The 21,370-nt window shown below is 52.3% G+C and overlaps 1 protein-coding gene across 1 annotated transcript; it reads right to left on the reverse strand.

Annotated features, from left to right (window-relative positions):
* Window positions 1-81: 81 nt before the first annotated feature.
* PRDM7 (PR/SET domain 7) lies at window positions 82-19,468 on the reverse strand. The gene is given in 17 exon segments (XM_069464756.1): window positions 82-186; window positions 237-703; window positions 5,739-5,814; window positions 6,045-6,177; window positions 8,252-8,614; window positions 8,973-8,997; window positions 10,600-10,793; window positions 12,217-12,284; window positions 12,653-12,924; window positions 13,137-13,238; window positions 13,949-14,105; window positions 16,754-16,803; window positions 18,291-18,398; window positions 18,672-18,795; window positions 19,156-19,263; window positions 19,319-19,372; window positions 19,454-19,468. Coding segments are annotated over 17 exon segments (2,421 nt in total).
* Between the last annotated feature and the right edge of the window lie 1,902 nt (window positions 19,469-21,370).

Here is a 21,370-nt window from a genome sequence, read left to right on the forward strand (position 1 = left end):
AGACCGGGGAGGGGCGCTCCCGACCGAGGCGCGCTCGGAGCTGCGGTGACTCTTCCCCCCTCCCCTCCCGCCCCCCCGGCGCTACGGGGCAAACCCATCCCGGACGCCCGCGCCCGCGCCCCGTCTCGCGGCGACCTTAGGCCCCGCTGGACACACCGCAGTGGCCGTGGGCTCGGCATCTCCCCGCTGGGGGGACGCGGGAGGGACCCGGGGGACCGCGAGTCACCCCCGCGCACACTCCTGGCTGCGGTGCTGAGTGGCAGAGACCGCCCCGCCGCAGGGGTCTCTCCGAGGACGCCGCAAGGTGACCTCCCGAGGCTGCTGTAGGCGGCGAGAGCGAAGGCGCCTGGCTGCATCGCACCTTCGGGCGCGAAGCGCTCAGCAGATGGCCCTGGCTGGCGGGGACCGTGTCGCACCGGGCTCCGCGTGTCCGTGAGAACCGAACAGACACGGATCACGCGGGCGACACGGTTCCGCACCGTGGACGGACACGTGTGCGCCTTCGTCCCGGGACACGGGCGCGGGGAGCCTCCTCCCGGCCCACTCCTGATGCAAAGGGGATGAGAAAATGCGATTGGAAACCGCAGGGCGAACAGGAAACGGGCCGGCCGGGCTGTCGGGACCCCGGGCGCCAAGTGCAGGGTCCCAGGCGCCAGGGCCGCAGGTCCGAGGTGAAACTCGGGGCTCGGGTTCCCTGGTGTTTCTGAACAGCGGAGCACGGAAGCCGCAGCAACAGGGCAGTTTCCCCCTGTTCGAAGGAGACTTGGGGCGGGGGCTTGCTGTCACCCGGGGCCCTTCTGTCGCATGATCCCACCTGGATTTATAATGCGTAAACAGAAACGAGTTTGATAAAAATGAATTGTGCCTAACGTTTTTATAATCAATAGCTGGGCAATCGGGCAATTTCACAACCACAACTCACAGCAACATCGGTACCTCGTGGGAGGAAAACTGGAGGTGGGGACCGAGGCGGGAAGATGTCCCGTGTCCCGAATTCATTGCACAAAGAACCTGGGGCTCAGGCTAATCCGCCCTCCTAATCTTGCCGTGCGCATCTGCCCCAGCCCCGTCACCGGCAGGGTAAGTCAGGCGTTGCAAGGTCGGCCCGGGAAGGGCAGCAAACCTCCCACAAGCGTCTTATTTTCGCGGGAGCGGGAGTCTCGCACAGGTGGTTTAAGGACAGGCCCCGACTCACACAGTGCCAGGGGAGCCCTCCTCTGCTGACCTGCTGGGGTTGTTCCTTCCGGGCACACACACGGGGTGGTTTGTGCCTGTAGAGTCCACAGGGAGAGAGACTTCCATTCACAGCACCTCCACTGAGAAAGTCTCACCACCACGGTGTCAGAGGTCAACCCAGCGACCTTGCTGCCACCACAGCCTGAGCCGCCACAGCCTGAGCCGTCACTCCCTCCTCGGTGGCAGGAGCTCCCTCGGGCACTCTCAGGAGGAGCAGCCTCACAGCCCGTGGGCAGAGCTGCCAGGGGACCTTGAGCAGAAGTGCCCACTGCCCTAGCGGGAAGCAGGGCAGCCTTCCCTCTTAGCCAAAGGGCCTCGAGTCCCCTCGCTGACCGCAGGTCACGTGGTGAGCACGGAGCTCCCGCAGCTCCCCGGCCTTGGCAAGGACCTAGTGGTGACGTGCTCCTGGCTGATCAGTGGCGCTTGAGGTCACCTGTGTAGGCTGCAGTGACCTTTCTGAACTGGCTGTGTCAGGGATCCTTGTGCACTTACCACGGCCTCAACCAGCAAACTTGGAACACTGGGGCTTTACTAAAAAATTTTGAAACTTAGGTTCCGTTTACTTCTCTCGGTATCTAAAGGTTTATTCCGCTAGCCATGACCAAACTGAGGAGGCCGAAGTATCAGTCAGCTGTCTTGGTGTTCGCAGAAACTACCTTTTCTGCCCAGGTCATTTACCCAAACATCCCCAAACAAGCGCCAGAGGAGGCCCAGAAATGGGCCGAAGGTGTGGAGTTAGCCCAGCACGTCTTAACGGTGGCAGCGAGAAAGTTCATTCAACCTCCAGTCTGGGAGTCTCAGAGTGACTTTGAAGCCACTAATCAGGACTGCAGAGTGAGTTCGCAGAGGAGAAAACGGACCAAATTGGCCCATGGCTCTAGCACCCAGACACAGCTGGCTGGTGGGAGCGCTGGGCACAGTCGTGCGTCCCACCAATTAGTCACTGAAGTCAAAGTCAAAATAACCGTTTTCTTCCTGGGGTCAAGTACCAAGCATCAAGCATGAGTCATACTTTTTTTTTAAGAGACACAGTCTTGCTCTGTCGCCCAGGCTGGAGTGCAGTGGCATCATCGCAGCTCACTGCAGTCTCGAACTCCTGGGCTGAAACAATCCTCCTGCCTCAGCCTCCCGAGTAGCTGGGACTACAGGCACGTGCCACCACACCTGGGTAATTTAAAAAAACTTTGGTACGGATGGGTTCTTGAACTCTTGGCCTCAAGCAATCCTCCCGCCTCAGCCTCCCAAAGTGCTGGGATTACAGGCGTGAGCCACCGCACCCAACCTGGATCATACTTTTGGTTTAAATGTCTAGTCAGTATTTTAAGTCAGACTGAGTTCTACCGTAAGAAACTTGTGTGGGTAGCTGACAGTTACACACACCAACGGCAGAGCAAACACTGGCTTTTCACATACGGGCAGAGCCAATGTTGCCTAAGAGGGAATTGTGGTTATTCTGGCTGAAAATGGCACTGGGGTAAAACACTTAGATATTTGTCCATGAATATGCAACGCAGGACATCAGGATCAGAAAAAGAAATGCCAATTCTTCCATAACTTAAACTTGCCACCTGGATTTTAGAAATAAAACAGTGTATTTCTGGCTAAGAAGAGACCCAGCTGAGGTGGAGCTTGAGGTGGGTCAATCGTTAACTCACTTGGAAAGCTGTGGAGCAAGCTGTTTCCACAGCTAGGGAACCACTGTAGCCTCCTAAAAGCCTGTCCCTTATACTTCATTTCTTGTAGATTCGGAGGTCTGGGGGAGGGGTCCTCAGCTCGGCTTGGGGACAGACTGAAATGTTTAGTGCAAGGAATGTTCCACTGGTGCTTGCACTTTATCAAGTTATCACATTGGCAGAAATACTGCTGGAGTATTTTTTTTTTTTTTGGAGACAGAGTCTCGTTTTGTTGCCCAGGCTAGAGTGAGTGCCATGGCGTCAGCCTAGCTCACAGCAACCTCAAACTCCTGGACTTAAGCAATCCTCCTGCCTCAGCCTCCCGAGTAGCTGGGACTACAGGCATGTGCCACCATGCCCGGCTAATTTTTTGCATATATATATTTTAGTTGGCCAGATAATTTCTTTCTATTTTTAGTAGAGACGGGGTCTCACTCTTGCTCAGGCTGGTCTCGAACTCCTGACCTTGAGCGATCCACCCACCTCAGCCTCCCAGAGTGCTGGGATTACAGGCGTGAGCCACTGTGCCTGGCCTCTCTTTCTTGTTGATAGTTTCATCGTAGGTTTGTCAATGGAGAGGAGACTCGTGCTCTGTCCCATCTGTAGTGGAGGGTTCCTGGCCCCTTGGCCCACACTGGAGACCATGGCAGCTTCTTGCCTCCAGGGTATAGAGGGTGCCTGGGGGCCTGAGCCCCAGCATGTGACCTGCTCTTGAGGCTCTCCGCTGCCTGACTCCTCTCCAGCACGCCCAGGCTCCCCACAAATTCTTGTCCCAGTGACTGTTTTGGGGGCCCTGAATGAAGACATCTGTGCCCAGGTTAGATCTCTGAAAACATTCCACATTAGTACTTTTCTGGGAGACACACTGTTAATCAGGCAGCACTTTCTCTGGGGATTTGGGACAACATTGTGGCCATATTTTGACTTCTCCTTGGTCATTTTGAGACAAAGATCAGGGCCAGGAGCACCATCTCAGTAGAAAGCCCTAAGCTGAGAAACTGTCAAACCAGGGATGGTGGCTGGGAGTGATGGATGAAATGTATGAAACCAAACTGTGACCCAGCCACCAAGAGTCCACTTGCTCAAGGCTTCTTGGGCGTGGCTCTGGGCCAGGGTCCTCAGATTTGGCTCAGAATAAACCTCCTAAAATTATTTTACGACCGGGCGCGGTGGCTCACGCCTGTCATCCCAGCACTCTGGGAGGCCAAGGTGGGCGGATCGTTTGAGCTCAGGAGTTTGAGACCAGCCTGAGCAAGAGCGAGACCCCGTCTCTACTGAAAATAGAAAGAAATTATATGGACAGATAAAAATATATATAGAAAAAATTAGCCGGGCCTGGTGGCACACGCCTGTAGTCCCAGCTACTCGGGAGGCTGAGGCAGGAGGATGCTTGAGCCCAGAAGTTGGAGGTTGCTGTGAGCTAGGCTGACGCCATGGCACTTTAGCCCGGGCACCAGAGTCAGACTGTGTCTCAAAAAAAAAGAAAAAAAAAAATTTTTTTACAGTTTGGCTTCTCTTCTGTTGCCAGGGGTGAATTTGGGCTTGTCATTCTGGTCTGTCACTGTGATCACAATCTCCACAGCGCTCCCGCGTGAAGACACAGCGGGAGACAAAAGCTGCACAAGCACTGTGGCGGCAAGGAGGGCGGAGGGAGCTACAGAGGACAGCGTGGATCACACCCCAGGCAGTGCCCTTCATCACACACCGGCGGTTGTGGGTGTGTACCAGAGAAGACGAGCTGCGGTGTGTCACAGCCCGGTCCTGGGGAGGCCGAGAAGGCAGCCCTCCTCCAGCCTGTGTGAAACCACCCCAGTTCCACGACTCCCAGCCCTCCTCAGGTCTTCTCTGATGCTCAAAGCACACTCTGTGTCCACCTCCCCGGGGGCTGCCCTGCTGTGCGTGTGACGCCTCCCCAGACCCTCAAGCGCAGCCGTGAGAAGCGACGTGTGCAGCCTCTGTGTCACTCTCCCGACGGGCATTTGCTTCCTCCAGCCCCTTCCTCTCTCCCTTCTCCGGTGTGGGAGAGGAGCTGGGCTCCCGAATGAGATCCACTCGGCAGAATCAAAGCTCTGTTTGGGTCTAGCACGGAGCCCTGGTCTCGCTCAGAGGGGTGTGGCCTGAGAGTCTGCGGCCCCAGGGACTTGGCAGCACAGCCGATAGCAGTAGCTAAGGGGCACCCAGAACCACACACTGTTGTAAGTACTGCACGGATGTTAACAGCAAAGGGAAACTGAGGCCCAGGGGGAATAAGTCCCACAACCAGGGCTACACAGCTATGAAGTGCCAGAGCTGGGGTTTAGTCGCAGGCTCCAGATCCTACATTCTTAGCACGTGAAGATGGTCTGGAATGTGCACCCTGCGGGTGCTGCCGTTCAGGCTCACAGGCTCCTCCTCTCCGCTAACCCACTCTTCTGCTTTCTCCCTCCCCTCCCCCTCAATTGACGATCGCCCTCCACCGGCCCCCAGGTGATGTCTGGGCTCCCTGGCCTGCCTTCTACAGGACTCCGGTTAGGTCACCCTAACCAGAACCCCCTCACCCCTCAGGTTTCCTCTTAGTAATTTCCCATCCACTGCCCCCCGGCTTGCCTGTGCTGTATCTTCTTTAACACTGCAAGCCGAGGAACACCCAAGATGCCAGCAAACCACCGGACGCTGGAAGAGGCAGGGAAGGGTCCTCCTTAACAGGTTTCAGAGGGCGCGTGACCCTGCCAACACCTCGATTTTCGAATTCCCGCCTCCAGAACTGTGAGATGATACATCTCTGTGTTAAGTCAGTCAGTCAACCAATTTGCAGTACTTGGTTATGGCAGCCCTGGGAAACCAACACACTGGCTGTCTGTGCACTAGATGGCATCTTTTTCTCCGAATCCCGCTGGATGACCGCATCAGCGTTCGGAAGGTTGCTCTGGAGATGAGGGGGGACGGCGGAGAACTGTGGGTTTGGATCAGCGAAGGAGCCAAGGAGAGTAGCGGTGGCACTTGCAGAGTCAGCTGAAAGGCCACAGGAGGTGTGGGTGTGGGTGGCACAGTCAGCAGAGGCTGGAGGGGGACCTGATTCACTTCTGAGCACCCCACCTCCCCTCTTCCGAGTCTCCAGGCCCCGGGGACATTTTGTGCTGAGAGCCCTGTTCTCACCTCAGGAATGAGCACCAGATCCGAGATCAAAGGCCGAGCTTGTCCTCTCTGGGCAGCAAAGTCGATGGCCCAAATGTCTGGGGCTTCTGCCTGCTTCACTGCGCGGCCATGTCTTAGTGCTGCTTCTGCTGGCCTGGGGAAGGGAGGCCTGACTCCTGATCCCGTCCACGAGCAGGGGTCCCTCTGCCCTCCCTGAGCTTGGCTTGGTCTGGCAGAGACCGCGGATTTTCATAGGAAATAAACCATCAGTTTCTTTCTTTTCATAATCTTAGTTTTCAAAGAGGAGGGTGTTTTCTTTTACGTCTTTGTTTCTCTACAGGAGGGTGAGGATCTAGGATTCCCCTGGAGGAAGGGGGCTGGGCATTGCTTCCCTGATTGGCAAGTGGACACACCCACACACGCACACATGTGCAGGCACACACGCACACATGCCCTGGCAACCCCCCACACGTACATACACGTACCTAGGACACAGCCATGCACCAGACATAGCACACATGTGCATACACATGCACACACACGTCCTTGTCTGGCTTTCAGTTCGGAGGCTACAGAGCTTGGAGGAAACCAGGAGAGGACCCAGAAGCCAAGGGAGGAGCCCCTCAGGAGAAGAGGCCACGCTTCCCAGAAAACCAGGGAATTCCTTTCCCTGACCCAACTCTGCCTCAAATCCTAGACCTCTCTCCCGGGGCCCAGGAAGTGATTCTCCAGTAATTTAGGCAGGTGGACTCCAGGCTTATGCCTTTCCAGGGGCTGAATTCTGTGGAGACCAGAGCTGGGAGTAGGAGTTCTTTGTGGGGCTCCTGGACTCATCTGCTTTCAGTGACAAGAGGGGAATGAGGTACATGCTTGGGCTTCAGATTTGTATGGAGAAAAAATTTATTAGAACAGGAGGCAAAAGAAGAAAAAAACAACCCAAAACACCAACCATGGAGGGGATCAGTGTGGAAAAGAACCACAAGTCAACACCCCCCGAAAACGTAAGGAACCACACCCCCACTGTTTTTATTCCTCATCTCTAGTCATGAAAGTAGAGGATTTGTTTAATCAGTTATTTCTGCTCTCTTTATACTCTTGGGAAATGTAAGGGCTCAGTAGACTCCCTCGGAAGCCCCCTCGGAGCTGGGGTGGGAAGGTGTGTGGTGGCCACATTTGCCCTCCTGTGGCTGTTGGGATGTAGTTTTATTACTAATGACTTATTCACCCTTCTTGCAACCACAGGGCTTCTGCCCTGTGTGTGTCCTCAGGTGTCTGAGGAGATGTGACTTACGGCTAAAGCCGCGACCACACTCCCTGCAGACATAGGGCCTCTCCCCTGTGTGTGTCCTCAGGTGTCTGAGGAGGACTGACTTTTGGCTAAAGCCGCGGCCACACTCCCTGCAGACATGGGGCCTCTCCCCTGTGTGTGTCCTCAGGTGTATGAGGAGATGTGACTTACAGCTAAAGCCGCGGCCACACTCCCTGCAGACATAGGGCCTCTCCCCTGTGTGTGTCCTCAGGTGTATGAGGAGATGTGACTTACAGCTAAAGCCGCGGCCACACTCCCTGCAGACATAGGGCCTCTCCCCTGTGTGTGTCCTCAGGTGTAAGAGGAGGACTGACTTACGGCTAAAGCCTCGGCCACACTCCCTGCAGACATGGGGCCTCTCCCCTGTGTGTGTCCTCTGGTGTATGTGGAGGTTTGACTTACAGCTAAAGCCTCGGCCACACTCCCTGCAGACATGGGGCCTCTCCCCTGTGTGTGTCCTCTGGTGTATGTGGAGGTTTGACTTACAGCTAAAGCCTCGGCCACACTCCCTGCAGACATGGGGCCTCTCCCCTGTGTGTGTCCTCAGGTGTCTGAGGAGGACTGACTTACGGCTAAAGCCTCGCCCACACTCCCTGCAGACATGGGGCCTCTCCCCTGTGTGTGTCCTCTGGTGTCTGAGGAGGACTGACTTTTGACTAAAGCCTCGGCCACACTCCCTGCAGACATGGGGCTTCTCCCCTGTGTGTGTCCTCTGGTGTCTGATGACATTTGACTTATCACTGAAGCTTTGCCCACAGTCTCCATACTTGACTCTTGGAATTCTTGAGATTCCTCCTGCTACACATAATTTGTCTGTGTCCCCTGGACCCACATTCTGGCCTGTTCCGGGCTCTTCCTCCATTATTCGTTTACCCTCCCTACAGCTCCCCATTTTTTCTTCGGGTGGGCTGGAAAATGCCCTTGAAATTCCCCTCTCCTCTGTCTTTTTATGGGAGGGTTTGGACCTTTCTTTGACTTCTTGATCTCTGGCTTTGTCATTGCAGCTGTGTGGATCAGAGTGTTGCTGCTCCTGATTCTGCTCCCCTGGGCAGGGATTCTCTGGCTGGAGGTGTTTTCTTCCAGATGTTCTTGGAGAGATCTGAGAGGAGTGGGTGTGTTTTACATGTTGACTGAGGAAATTCTGACTGGAGAAGGCCAGAGAGCACGAGGGACATGGATGGATCTCTGGCTTTGGTTCTGCTGGGAGAGGAAGTTTTTGGTCAGAATAGATGTAAACAAGGCTGTCTGGGCCATCTGCTTTGTTGTTGGAAAGATTATTCTTCTACGTGTTAACAACGCAAGCTGTCTCCCGCCAAGTGTCTGATGGACCTTTGTAGTCCATTTTTCCATCCCATTTTTATTCTACACCTTCTTTAAAAACCCAGAACGCCTACGCCATGTGCCTTCTCTACCTATCAGCCAGACTAGGGACCCGCAAGCAGCAGCAGAGGCAGCTTCACGTCTGACACAGCTGGAATTGCTGCGACCTTTCCCCACACAGTACAGGTGTCTTCCAAGTCACGTCAAACCTCCCCTGACCCCTCTGCCACACCCTCCCTTCCTTCACACTGATCCCTTTTCCTGACACAGTGTCTGCAGCTGTTTTATTCTACCGAGAAATAACACTCTTGATGACTTACGTGGGATCATCGTCAGTGACTTTTCCTGTGAGGGGAAGGGACCTATTAAGTCAGGAGCCGCTCAGCCTGGGACTCGTGAATGTGGAAGGCAGTGTCGGGTCGTGGTTGAAGAGAGCTTATGTGAGTAGGTCTGAATTTGAGTCTCCCTGTTCCGAAAGACACGTGTGATTGAGGACTCTCACGTGCCCCCGTCCCTCCGTCAAGCAGTGGGATGCAGGCTGGACAACACAGAGTCATCTGGGTCCCGCTGACTAAAGGACTCTGGGTCCTGCTGCCCCAACTAGGTCATGGATTCCCGCAAATCACAAAATGAAATATGTCCTTCCTCAGGCCGCACACCAGGGATTCATGCTCGCCTTATTTCATTCAGTCTTAGCCCTTTTCAAACAGAATAGCAAGTCCTGTTTCAAAACCTATCCCTAATCAGACTTCTTACCTCCCAGACCCCCACCTTAATCCCACCCACCTGGAGACCGGAGGAGCCTCAGAAGGGTTCTCCACTGTGGTCTATTTTTCAAAAATTAACCAAAGCATCATCACAGAGCGGAGAACTGCACAGAGAACCGAAAACTCCACAGTTGTCTCCATCTCACTCCGGAAAATCCCGTGTCTTGGCACGAACCACGGGCCCTGTGTTTCTGGCCTCGGTGTGTCTCTCTGCCCTTGGTTCTCCCCGTCTCTGCTTCCTTCCCCTGGGTGGTCAGGCACCCGGACTCGTTCCTGCCTTAGGGCCACTGCGCCAGCTCCTCCCTCTGCCCGGAATCCTTTGCCCGCTGGTATTTGCACTTCTCAGATGCTCCGCCCGAGAGAAACGGCCCCTGCCCGTCCCCTGCTACACCCCACCCTCTGCTCACACCGACCCCAGGCGCTGTGCCGGGATTAGTTGTTCCAAAGCACTAATCACAGATGTGGCTGCCTGTCTCCCTCGTCCACCTGTCAGCTGCCTAAGAGCAGGTATTGTGAGTCTCGTGTTCAAGCTGTATTTTCATGTCCTGGAACACTGTCTGGCACAGCATAAGAATTCACGTGACAACTAATTGAGATGATGAGTGAATGAATAATAACATATGCATATTGCTTAGAAATATGGAAGAAATTAAAAAGGACTAAAAGTGCCACAGGAAACTACCTTGTTGAGAGAGCCTGGTAGGTGAGAGATTTTTTTTTTTTTACCTTCAAATCTTTCAGCACTATATGCTATTATAAATTTTGTGCCTGAAGTACCTAGAGTATGAAATCTGGCAAAAATTTAAAAATATAAAAATTGTTCCTAAAGGCATATGACATGAATCTGTAATTTCAGAAGCACCTGATTGGAAATTTCACTGACTTTTGACTGCATTTTACTCTACTCAAGAGTTGAACCAGGCCAGGTGTGGTGGCGCACACCTGTAGTCCCAGCACTTTGGGAGGCCGAGACAGGAGGATCGCTTGAGGCCAGGAGTTCGAGGCTGCAGTGAGCTGTGGCTGCACCATTGCACTCCAGCCTGGGGGACAGAGTGAGGCCCTGTCTCTAAAAAAATTAAAAATAAAAATACAGTACAATAACAGTCAGAGCTGAGCCGTGAGCGTTCCCAAGGAGAAGCCTTCCTTCTCTTTCCTCCCTAGAGGGTCCCTGGGCACCCACCTTGCCCTGCGGCGAGCTCTTCCTTCCACCTGCTGCCCCACTTGATGCCCAGCTCCCGGCCGTACTCATCCCCGTACCAGACCAGCAGTTCACAGCCCGGCCTGATGACCCGGCAGGTCCGATAGAAGATCTGCCGGTGGTACTGGAAGGCCACCAGGTTCTGCTCCTCCTCATCCCGGGCACAGTTCACATACCTGGGTTGAGCAGGCAGAGGGAAAGAAAACAGGCCGTGAGTTTCCACCACCCGCTTGTCCCTGGTGGTCAAGGCCTCCATGCTCCGGTGCCGCCCACTCCCCACCGCGCCTCAGACCTCCTGCTCACACCTGAGCTTTCACGGTGTTCTGTGAATTCCTGTCTCTAGGTCCTGCTCACAGTGCTCATCCTGCCCAGAATGCTTCCCTCCTCTTGCCTAACTGACTACTTCTCAAAGCCCAATTCCAGACTTACCTCCACCTCCATTGGCCGTAAAACACGGTGACCTCCAGCTTCTCCAAACTCTACGCTAATTATACCACAGGACTTGGTGCTTGATCACGTACTCTGCTTCTAGATCAGCACACATCTTTCCATGGTCAGCCCAAGTCCACCTCATTTAGAGAGGCCTCCTCCCATCTCCACAGTCTACTCAGGATTCCATAGAAACTTAGAGGTCTCTTTGTCTTAGCAGAATCCCACAGAACAGTAATAGTCTATGCGTGTTCTGCATCGGCTGATCCCGTGAGAGCAGCACAGAGGCCCGGGACCACCCTGTGGCTCACTTCTCCTCAGGCTGCAGGACCCAGTTTTAATTTCCTGCCCTCACAGATTAAAAGTCCTTTGTTTTAGGCTGCTTGGCACTGTGTGCTTCTTGGAAAATAGGAAAATTATAGTTAAATATTCCTACAAGTAAATGTTTCATGTCTGTCTGCAATACAGCCTCCAAAAGGACATGGTTGTATGATCTGTTCAAGTCATGAACTTTATTTTCTAAACTGGAACACAGAAAGTGCTTAATAAATGTGGATTAGATAAATTAAAATGTGAATTCAGGCCGGGCGCGGTGGCTCACGCCTGTAATCCCAGCACTCCGGGAGGCTCGAGGTCAGGAGTTCGAGACCAGCCTGAGCAAGAGTGAAACCCTGTCTCTACTAAAAATAGAAAGAAATTATCTGGCCAACTAAAATATATTTAGAAAAAATTAACCGGGCATGGTGGCGCATGCCTGTAGTCCCAGCTACTCGGGAGGCTGAGGCAGGAGGATTGCTTAAGCCCAGGAGTTTGAGGTTGCTGTAAGCTAGGCTGATGCCACGGCACTCACTCTAGCCCAGGCAACAAAGCAACACTCTGTCTCAAAAAAAAAAAAAAAAAGTGAATTCAGCATCCCCAATGAATCCAGGCTCCTCAAGGTTTATCCCAGTGCCTCAGTTTTGTCTAACATGGAGATTTATGTTTTGATGAAAAATAAATTATAATACTTATATTTTTGTCTCTTTTTTTCTAAATGTTCATGATATGAAAGAGCATCGTATGGAGAACAGTAGGAGCAGGGGATGTAAAGCCACTGCAGGAGGCGTGACGGGAAGGAAAGAATCTGGGCTTGTGAGAGACAGGTGGGACCCAGAGAACTACTGGCCTCACCTCATCCAGTTGGCACAAGCGTCGTCCTTTCCATCCACATACTCGTAGCAGTTTCTCCCCTTGGTGATCTGGGTTTCAGAAAGCTAAGTTAAAGGCTGTTCAGGCAATAATCAAGACTTCTTTTACTCTACTGTCGTCAGTGCCCGCTGAGCCTGCGCGGCTCGCTCCTTAGCCATCATCTACACGTCTGAGCCGACGCATCCCCTCGGAGCGGGGCTCCCACAGGGAGGGTGCACTCTTTGCCTTTGTACCACTGTGCTCCCACTTATCCTGCGATCTTTAAACAGGAGTTCCACGTTCACGCAAAGGCCACTGAGTACACAGCGCTAACCATGTCATCTCTGTCCATGTCCTTCCGGGCAGAAGGTGCTTTCCCACCAAAGGCACAGAAGGGAGGTGGGCAGTCAGAACGGGGGAAAAGGTAGGCCCCTCTCACCAGCCAGGAGTATCCACTGTGGGCGGCCTCTTCGTCTTCTGTGACCTGGCCCTCGTACGGGCCGAAGTGCAGACCCAGTGGCAGTTCCGACGCCTCATTCCATACTCCAAGCCCCGCCTGAGGGATGCCCGATGGTCTGATTTTCAGCCCCGGGGGCAGGCTGAGGGTCGAGCGGTTGGGATGCCCCTTGTCCACTGCACTGTCCTTCACAAATGTAGGGGGCCCGTGAGCAGCACAGCTGTCAATGAAGAAGTTCTGACACTTCTCACAATCTGGAGGCGAGAGCAGCAGGAATTAGGAAAGGTATCGTGCACGTTCTTGACATAAAGAGCTTCAGAAAGAGCCCAGCACTCACATCATTTAGCCTCAGTCCTGTACTCCACGTCACTGGAGTAAAGGAATGATTTGGGGGTCAAATATGAGATGAAATTACTGTATCGGGACATAGCAGCCTTCTGTGTGAGCGGGCCGAAGGGTCACTTACAAAGGTAGTCGTCATCCTGAGGCTCGCTGACCTCTTTGTATGCATGGCCCTTTCTTTCTCGCAGGCTGTACATCCTTACTTCAGTCTCCTTTCTCCTGAGTTCTAAGTTGGAGAAAAGTAGGTGAATGAAGTTGGGAGTCTGGGGTGTTCATCCCTGTTTGGATGTGAAGTCTCCTGCCGTCAGATTATCAGCTGTTCTGTATACTCTGGTCCCACCCCCGGCCCCAACTACTAGTTCAGAGCGACTAAGACTCCACACCCACACTGACTACAGATGCCTCGTTCAGTTTTAGTTTCTGGCTGTTCCCATTATGCCATTAACCTCCCAGCGTTTCCACGTATGAAGCAGCTCATTCATGTGTTCATTCATTCAGAAGCATTTATCGAGGGCCAGGACATGGCAGGCACTGAGCACAGGCCTGGGCGCTGAGGAGGCCTGGTCTCTATTATCAGAGACGGACTTGCTGGACACCCTGCGTGTTTCAATTCTTTTATATTTAATTCAGTGCTTTCAAGCAATACATGAGCTTATGTATCCTTATCTTCATTTTACAGAGTAGCATTCAGGAGGTCAGAGAATTTTTTAAGATTTTCCCAAGGCCCCAGTGTTCTGCGTAGATTATAACCCAAGTGTGTGATTTCAGAGTTAATGTTCTCACATGCTATTCAGTACTGCATCCAGCGTCTGCTCCCACAGCTCAGTGCAGCTTAAGCCCAGGCCTGTCCAGAGTCCACCGCACATATCTAGACCGTACTCATCAAGCTTTCTAGACCACCTAGAGAGACTAAAGTCCCGAATTATTTTCTCTTACCTAATTTTCGTCTTGAGTGCTGTCCAGAGGTACTTGCTTCTCCGGGAGGGGACACTGGTTTCTGGGGCTGCTCTGAGCCGCTTGTGTTCAGTAAATTTGCTGCTCCTGACAATTCCTTCAAACTAGATTCATCACTTAACGGTGCCCTGGGCATTCCCTTTAATGTGAGAGTCATATGTTAAGAGACAACATGCATTTCTTCAGTTCTTTAGGGCTTGCAGTGTGTGTTTTCACATGCATGACTTTAGTTAATGCTTCAGCAACCTTAGAAATACCCGGGGTGTCTGAATACTAGGGGAGAAGGGAGGGCCTACTCGGGTCGTGAATCCAGGCCTAGAACCCATAAGGCTCTTTCCCTTCAACTTTCTCTCAAGTTTTTCCGTATAAGTGAAGGCAAAGCGGGGAGGAAACTAGGGAAGTCCAGCTGGGGATCGACGAGGTCTGTGGAAGGGTGGGTAAGGGCTTACAGAGAAAAAAGAGGGTCTTCTATATGCTGGTGCACACTTGATGGAGGAGAAATGTGGGAAAGCACAGAGGCCAAAACACGTCTGGAAAGACGAGGTTGGGACGAGACAAAGAACTAGTTGGCAAAATGCATCCAGACAACTAAGAAAGTGGTGCTACAAGTGGCAAAATTCCATGTCCTGGAAAGAATATTTGACTTTGGAATTAGATTGATTGGTTTCTGTACCAATTCTGATTGAATAAGAGTATGTCATTAGCTAATTCTCTTCTCTCTTCAGTTTCCTGATCTGTAAATTGGCATACACACTAATTTTTTTTAATTTATTTTTTTTATTTTAAAAAAATATATATTTTCTTTTTTCCTTTTATTTTTTTATTATAAAACAGATAATTTCTTTCTATTTTTAGTAGAGACGGGGTCTCGCTCTTGCTCAGGCTGGTCTTGAACTCCTGACCTTGAGCCATCCACCCGCCTGGGCCTCCCAGAGTGCTAGGATTACAGGCGTGAGCCACCGCGCCTGGCCGATGCTAATTTTTAATGTCATAGTGATATCAAACATAATAATGTTTGCCAAAGTGCTTTGTGAGCTATTGAACAGTATGAATAATAATTTCCCTCATAGTCCTGATATCAGTTTACCTCCTCAGTCTCCTCTACAGTTGAAATCTAACTCAAAAGATTTTATCTTCAGCATTCCTTGACCCTGTTATTTGTTTAATTTGTAAATTTGGACTCACTCATCAAGAAAATACTCAAGAGGCTCTCAAAGAGCTCATAATGTAAAGGTAGCAGGTCAAACCAATGACTCCAAACAGCATGAGACTGGCCTAAATAGAGCCCGGAGGAAGGAGCCATTACTTCCTCCTACAGGAATGAGCATTTGGAATCAGTTCCAGAAGGTACATTTCTACTGAATTGTGTGTTGCCTACATGAAGTCCTAAGTTATTTTCTTTTTCTTTTTTTTGAAACAGAGTCTCACTTTGTTGCCCAGGCTAGAGTGAGTCCTGTGGCGTCAGCCTAGCTCACAGCAACCTCAAACTCCTGGGCTCAAGTGATCCTCCTGCCTCAGTCTCCCGAGTAGCTGGGACTACAGGCATGCGCCACCATGCCCAGCTAATTTATATATATATATTTTTAGCTGTCCATATAATTTCTTTCTATTTTTAGTAGAGACGGGGTCTCACTCTTGCTCAGGCTGGTCTCGAACTCCTGAGCTCAAACAATCCACCCGCCTTGGCCTCCCAGAGTGCTGGGATTACAGGTGTGAGCCACTGCGCCAGCTTCTAAGTTATTTTCTTATTTGCTGTTTGTCAGTCTTCAAACCTGAAGCTCCTCAGGGATGGAAGTCAGTTTCTCTTATCAGAATAAGTCCCTTAAGAGGGTAGCGGCCCTATCTCCTTCTTACCAGGGACCATCCGCCGTACAAACTGTTTGTGTATTTGTAGCCTCCCTTGCAGTGTCTTACTGCATCTCTCCCTTTACCAGAACAGAGAAAAACTGAGGTTGAAAAATCGGTCAGGGCCAGGCGAGGTGGCTCACGCCTGTAATCCTAGCACTCTGGGAGGCCGAGGCGGGTGGATCGCTCAAGGTCAGGAGTTCGAGATCAGCCTGAGCAAGAGCAAGACCTCGTCTCTACTAAAAATAGAAAGAAATTATCTGGCCAACTAAAATATATATAGAAAAAATTAGCCGGGCATGGTGGCACATGCCTGTAGTCCCAGCTACTCGGGAGGCTGAGGCAGGAGGATTGCTTGAGCCCAGGAGTTTGAGGTTGCTGTGAGCTAGGCTGACGTCACGGCAGTCACTCTAGCCCGGGCAACAAAGCGAGACTCTGTCTCAAAAAAAAAAAAAGAAAGAAAAAAAGAAAAATCGGTCAGATGAAGGATGTATGAATAAGACAGAATAAACTTTACAAAACTGTGAAAGTTTTAATGAGCTCATGAGTGCTTTAGAGAAGGAGTTTTGGATTAGGCTGCACCAACACTAAATGTGATCTCAGGCATATAATTGAACACTTTCGTACCTCAGTTTCCTCATCTATAAAATGGTTATAGTTTTAGTACCTACCTCATAGGGTTGTTGTAAGGCTTAAGTAAGTTTATTCGTGCAAAATGCTTAAAATAAAGTCTGAAATACTGCAGAAATAAAATGGTGGTAGCGATTATTGTTACTGTTCTTATTAACTCTTAAAATGATGAAGGTCTCAGAGGCCATGCTGAAGAGGTCAGGAAAGGAACGCAGCAGGTCCTAGGACATTCGCTGCACACGCTCCTTCTCTCACCTGTGTCTGGACCCCTGACGAAGACCTTCTTGTCAATACGGTTCAGGAGAGACTCACCTTCTGGCGTTTACTCTGTTCCACTCTGAAGGCCAGCCAAGGACGTTTGACTAAAAGGTGATGGTAGTAAATCAGTGGTTTGGTTGGTAAATGTTTCCAAACTCTGGAGATTCTTATCAGAAACAGAGAATTCTGAACTAGAGAGTGATCATTTCAAGTATTATCCCAGGGCGATTTGAAAATGTTCTCTGAAGTGTCATCAAGGCCTATGCTGCTATTGGAGGCGTTGCTAATTTTCTCAAAATGTTTTTTAAAAATAGACAAAACTTCATCTCTGCTTCATCCTATGTTCATAAGATATTTATCATATTTATTTGTAAAAATAAATTGATAGTTCATGAAAGCTCTATTAAGCTGTCAATCCTCCCTTTTCTAAACTCTCCTGTCCAAGCAGTGGAGGAGGAAATGAGCTTCTCACTTGCATTTTATAATGACTTGCACATCATTTTATGTACCTGATGCTGTCTCTGGTCAGTGACATGTGGGAAAGATCAGGGCCACTAAATAGTTCTCTCAAATCTTCTCCCAGAATCAGGACAGAGAATCAGATTCATTTTGGGGTATGAGGATCAGGTAGTATGATTAAATAGACATAAATAAATTATGTATCCTAATAGTTAATTATTTCTTCTTCTAAGACATTTGATAACTGATTATGAGATTAGTGTTAGAAAGCTTTTAGTGGATTTACAGCTTAAAGTTGCATTAATTGTCCTTTGGCTAACTAACAATGCTTAGCAAAAGCAATCTTTGTTTAAACAAAGAATGACAATTTTTATTTACTTTTTTATTTAATGCTTTTTAGAGACAGGGTCTCAGTCTGTCGTCCGGGCTGGAGTCCAGTGACTAGATCACAGTTCACTGCAGCCTGGAGCCCCTGGGCTCAAGCAGTCCTGCGCCGGCCTCCCGAGTAGCTGGTACTACAGGCGCCCACCGCAACAACCTGGCTGATTTTTCTTAGTTTTTGCAGAGACAGGGTCTCACAACAGCCCAGGCTGCTCTTGAACTCCTGCCCTCAAGCGATCCTCCCATCTTGGCCTCACAAAGTTCCGGAATTACAGAGGTGAGCCCCTGCGCCTGTATGACACTGAAAATGATCCTGGAAAACCCATCTATCCATCTTCCTTCAGACCAATCTCAACATTTTGCTACCACTGCTTCGAATCTTTGTTTTTAAATTTCAAAATTCAAAAACAAAGATTAAAACAAACAAAAAACCAACCAAGCCACAGTGAAGCCACCTGCCAGCCCTTCCTCCTCCCGTTGTGATGATAACTGTTCTGAATTTGATATTCACGTTACGACTTGATACATTTACTACTTATTGTATTTTTAAATGACATATAATTACTTTACACGCTTAAAAACGATAGGAATAGCGTCTTACTGTATATACTGTTTTGCAGCTTGCTTGTTTGCTGAACATTTCAGCTTTGGAGGGGACGCGCTGTTTCCTTTGTGAACTCCTGAGATGTAGCTGAGACCTAAACCCAGGCTGGTTTCAGGAGGTCACCGCTAAACTCCTCTGGCTCCTCACCTTGTTGCCGAGGTGTCCATTCTTCATCGGAATCCTCAGTGTCGTCCACCTGGTGTTTGATGGCCTGCCTTCGGTGACACATGAAAGCCGGTCGAGGGGCTCTGAGCCCTGAAAAGAAGCAAAGATCTTTGTCCTGAAAGGGACCAGCTGAGGGCAGCAGCAGTGGTCTCTAGAGCTGGGAGGGTCTCCTACAAGGTCGAGGCGTGACCTCCGCGTGGCCAGTATTGCCACTCAGCCTTGCACCGACCCAAAGGGAAATTTCCCTCCAGATTTGTCCCCATCCCGAAGGGAGCCGTGGGCAGATGCCACCACCGAAGAGAGAGCTGAAACAGTACAGGGCCTGAAAATGTGTTTTGCGCCTCCCCCAGCACTTCCCGTCACCTATGGCAATCAGCGCGTTGTAGTTCCTTTTCACATTCCGATAGCGGATCTTCTCCCAGTCTCCCATCTCCGCCCATTCTTCCTTGGAGAAGTACACGGAAATGTCTTTGAAAGCATCTTTGTCCTAGAGAAAGTGACAGATTCCATCAGGGGTTCCCCAGCACACGCCCGGCTGGGCCTGTTCCTCCACCCGTGTGCAGGGTGTCCTCGGGGCCTCCGCGTGGTCTCTGTGACACGAGGGCAAAGGCGTCCCCTTCCCCCGGGTCGCGTCCTGCTTCACTGAGCACTTTCCTCGTCCCCACACACAGCAGTTGCTGAGGCCCGTGTCCTTCTCCCTCCCACAGCCTGCACAGGACCAACTGCCCCCATGCCGTGCCCCAGGGACCGGCTCCTTGTCACTAGGGCCCCTTCCCCGTCCTTCCCACCGCCCCCGCCCCCGCCCTCTGTCCCCAGCGTGGGCTTCCACCTGTCCCCCTGCGTCTACCTCTGGGCCTTGCTCCGGGGACTGGCCGGGGCTCATGGGGCTGGACTGCCGGCAGGTGCGGCCCAACTCTGGGTTTGGGAAGGGCTTGGAGCCCCCCGGCCGAGGCTCCTGCGGAAGGAGAAGGCGCTGAGAGGGGGTGGCAGCCCAGACCACTGCCCAGGACCAGACTGTCATCCCTGTTGGGATGGGGGGTCCGGAACGGGAAGATGCGGGGACCCTGGCAAGGACCAGAGGATGCAGAGCGGGTCTGGGGGTGGGGACGGCAGGGGAGGGTCTCTGCCAGTGGTGACAGACCCACCAACGGGAGCTGCATTTTGTCGCTTTACCCCGCAGCTTGGCTCACCCAGGAAAGGTGGCGACGGTATCTGGAGGGTTGTGGCCGGGGCTGTGTGAGGGGACTCCTGAGGCGTGAGGGCCAGAGGAGGCCCGAGGACACCCTGAGGACCCCTGGCTGCCGGGATTCGGGTCAGACTGGTGAGCAGGGCTCTGTTCCCGTGAGAGAAAATGAACATGTCTCACGGAAGGCATTTGGGGGTCTCCAACGGGGGGTTCTGGAAAACTCGGGGAGTGAAGCAGCCTGGGTCTCTGAGGGGCAGGTGTCTCTTAGGCTGAGGAGAGTCGGGGTGTCCAAAGCCGATGAGATCTGGGGTTGGTCAGGCTGAGGGAATTTGGGATGTTTCAGACTGAGGAGTTTGGGGCTTCTCAGGTTCAGGGCATTCGGGGGTCCCTCAGGCCGGTAGTATTTGAGGTTGCTCAGGACGAGATTTTGGGGTCTTTCAGGCTCAAGTTGAGGGGATTTGAGATTCATCGGGCTAAGGGGATTTAGGATCTTTAAGGCTGAGGAAATTTGTGATCTCTTAGGTTTAGGAGATTTGGAGTCTGGCTGAGGGGCGTTAGTTTCTCCAACCCTGAGGTGATTTGGAGTCTTTGAAGGTGAAGGGACTGAGGTTTCTAGGGGCCGGGCGCGGTGGCTCCCGCCTGTCACCCCAGCACTCTGGGAGGCCGAGGCGGGAGGACCGTTTGAGCTCAGGAGTTGGAGACCAGCCTGAGCAAGAGTGAGACCCTGTCTCTACAAAATAGAAAGAAATTATAAGGACAACTAAAAATATATACACAAAAAATTAGCCGGGCATGGTGGCGCATGCCTGTAGTCCCAGCTACTCGGGAGGCTGAGGCAGGAGGATCGCTTGAGCCCGGGAGTCTGAGGTTGCAGAGAGCTGGGCTGACGCCAGGGCACTCACTCTAGCCTGGGCGACAGAGCGAGACTCTGTCTCAAAAAAAAAAGAAGTTTCTAGGCTGAGAAAACTTAGGGTCTCTGAGGTGGGGGAACTTTGGTGTCTCTGTGGGTGACACATTTGAAGTTTCTCAGGCGCAGGGGTTTGGGTGCCTTGGGCCGAGAGGAACTGTGGTTCTTCGGGGTATTTGGCGATCTAAGCATCGGGGGATTTGGCGATCCCGGGGGTCTCATGCCGAGGGGATTACGGTCCCTCTAGGTGGAAGGAGTGGGGGTCTCTCGAGGTTGAGAGAACTTGGAGCTTATTAGGCTGCGGGGACCTGGGGTCTCCCAGGCTGGTGTTTTAGGGTCTGGCTGAGGGTCCCTAAGAGTTTCACGCTGCCCAGCAAAGGGCCCCGGGGCGCCCGTCGGTCTCCCCGGGCCTCCTCCCACGCCGCCCACCCGGGCCCGACGCCGTTTCGGGTCCCCTCAGGAGCTGCGACGTGGCGAGGCCGCGGTACCAGTGCGCTGTGCTCTGTTGGGACACACAAGCTGCCCGTCAGCGTGGCGACCGACGCGGTGTCGCCAACCGACTGTCAGCGGGTGCTAAAGCAGCCCAGCCGCGCCTGTCAGTCACCGGCGCAGCCCGGTTCTGGGCCCGGGCGGTCGGGGCGGGACCGGGTTTTTCCCGCCCTTGAGGCGGGCCCCGCTGCAGCCCGCGGGGATTGGCTGCTCTGAGTCCTGCGCGTGTGTCAGTCAAGAAGCCTCCAGCGCGCAGGCGCAGTGTCGCGGTTTTCCTGGCTTTGTTTCACCCCGACGCTGGCATTTGTGGATGAGCCGCCGGGGCTCCTGGGGTCCCGTCACGGCCGTGTCCTCTGAGATTGGGCGGGCTCAGCCGGCGGGCCGCTGACAAAAGACCTTCACCGCGTTGTGCAGTGTCATAAGCATTCGGGGTCACCGTGGGGGGTGTGGTTTCACCGCAGCCCCGTCCCAGCACTTCCT

Source organism: Eulemur rufifrons, unplaced genomic scaffold, assembly GCF_041146395.1.
Source record: "Eulemur rufifrons isolate Redbay unplaced genomic scaffold, OSU_ERuf_1 scaffold_107, whole genome shotgun sequence".
NCBI lineage: Eukaryota > Metazoa > Chordata > Mammalia > Primates > Lemuridae > Eulemur > Eulemur rufifrons.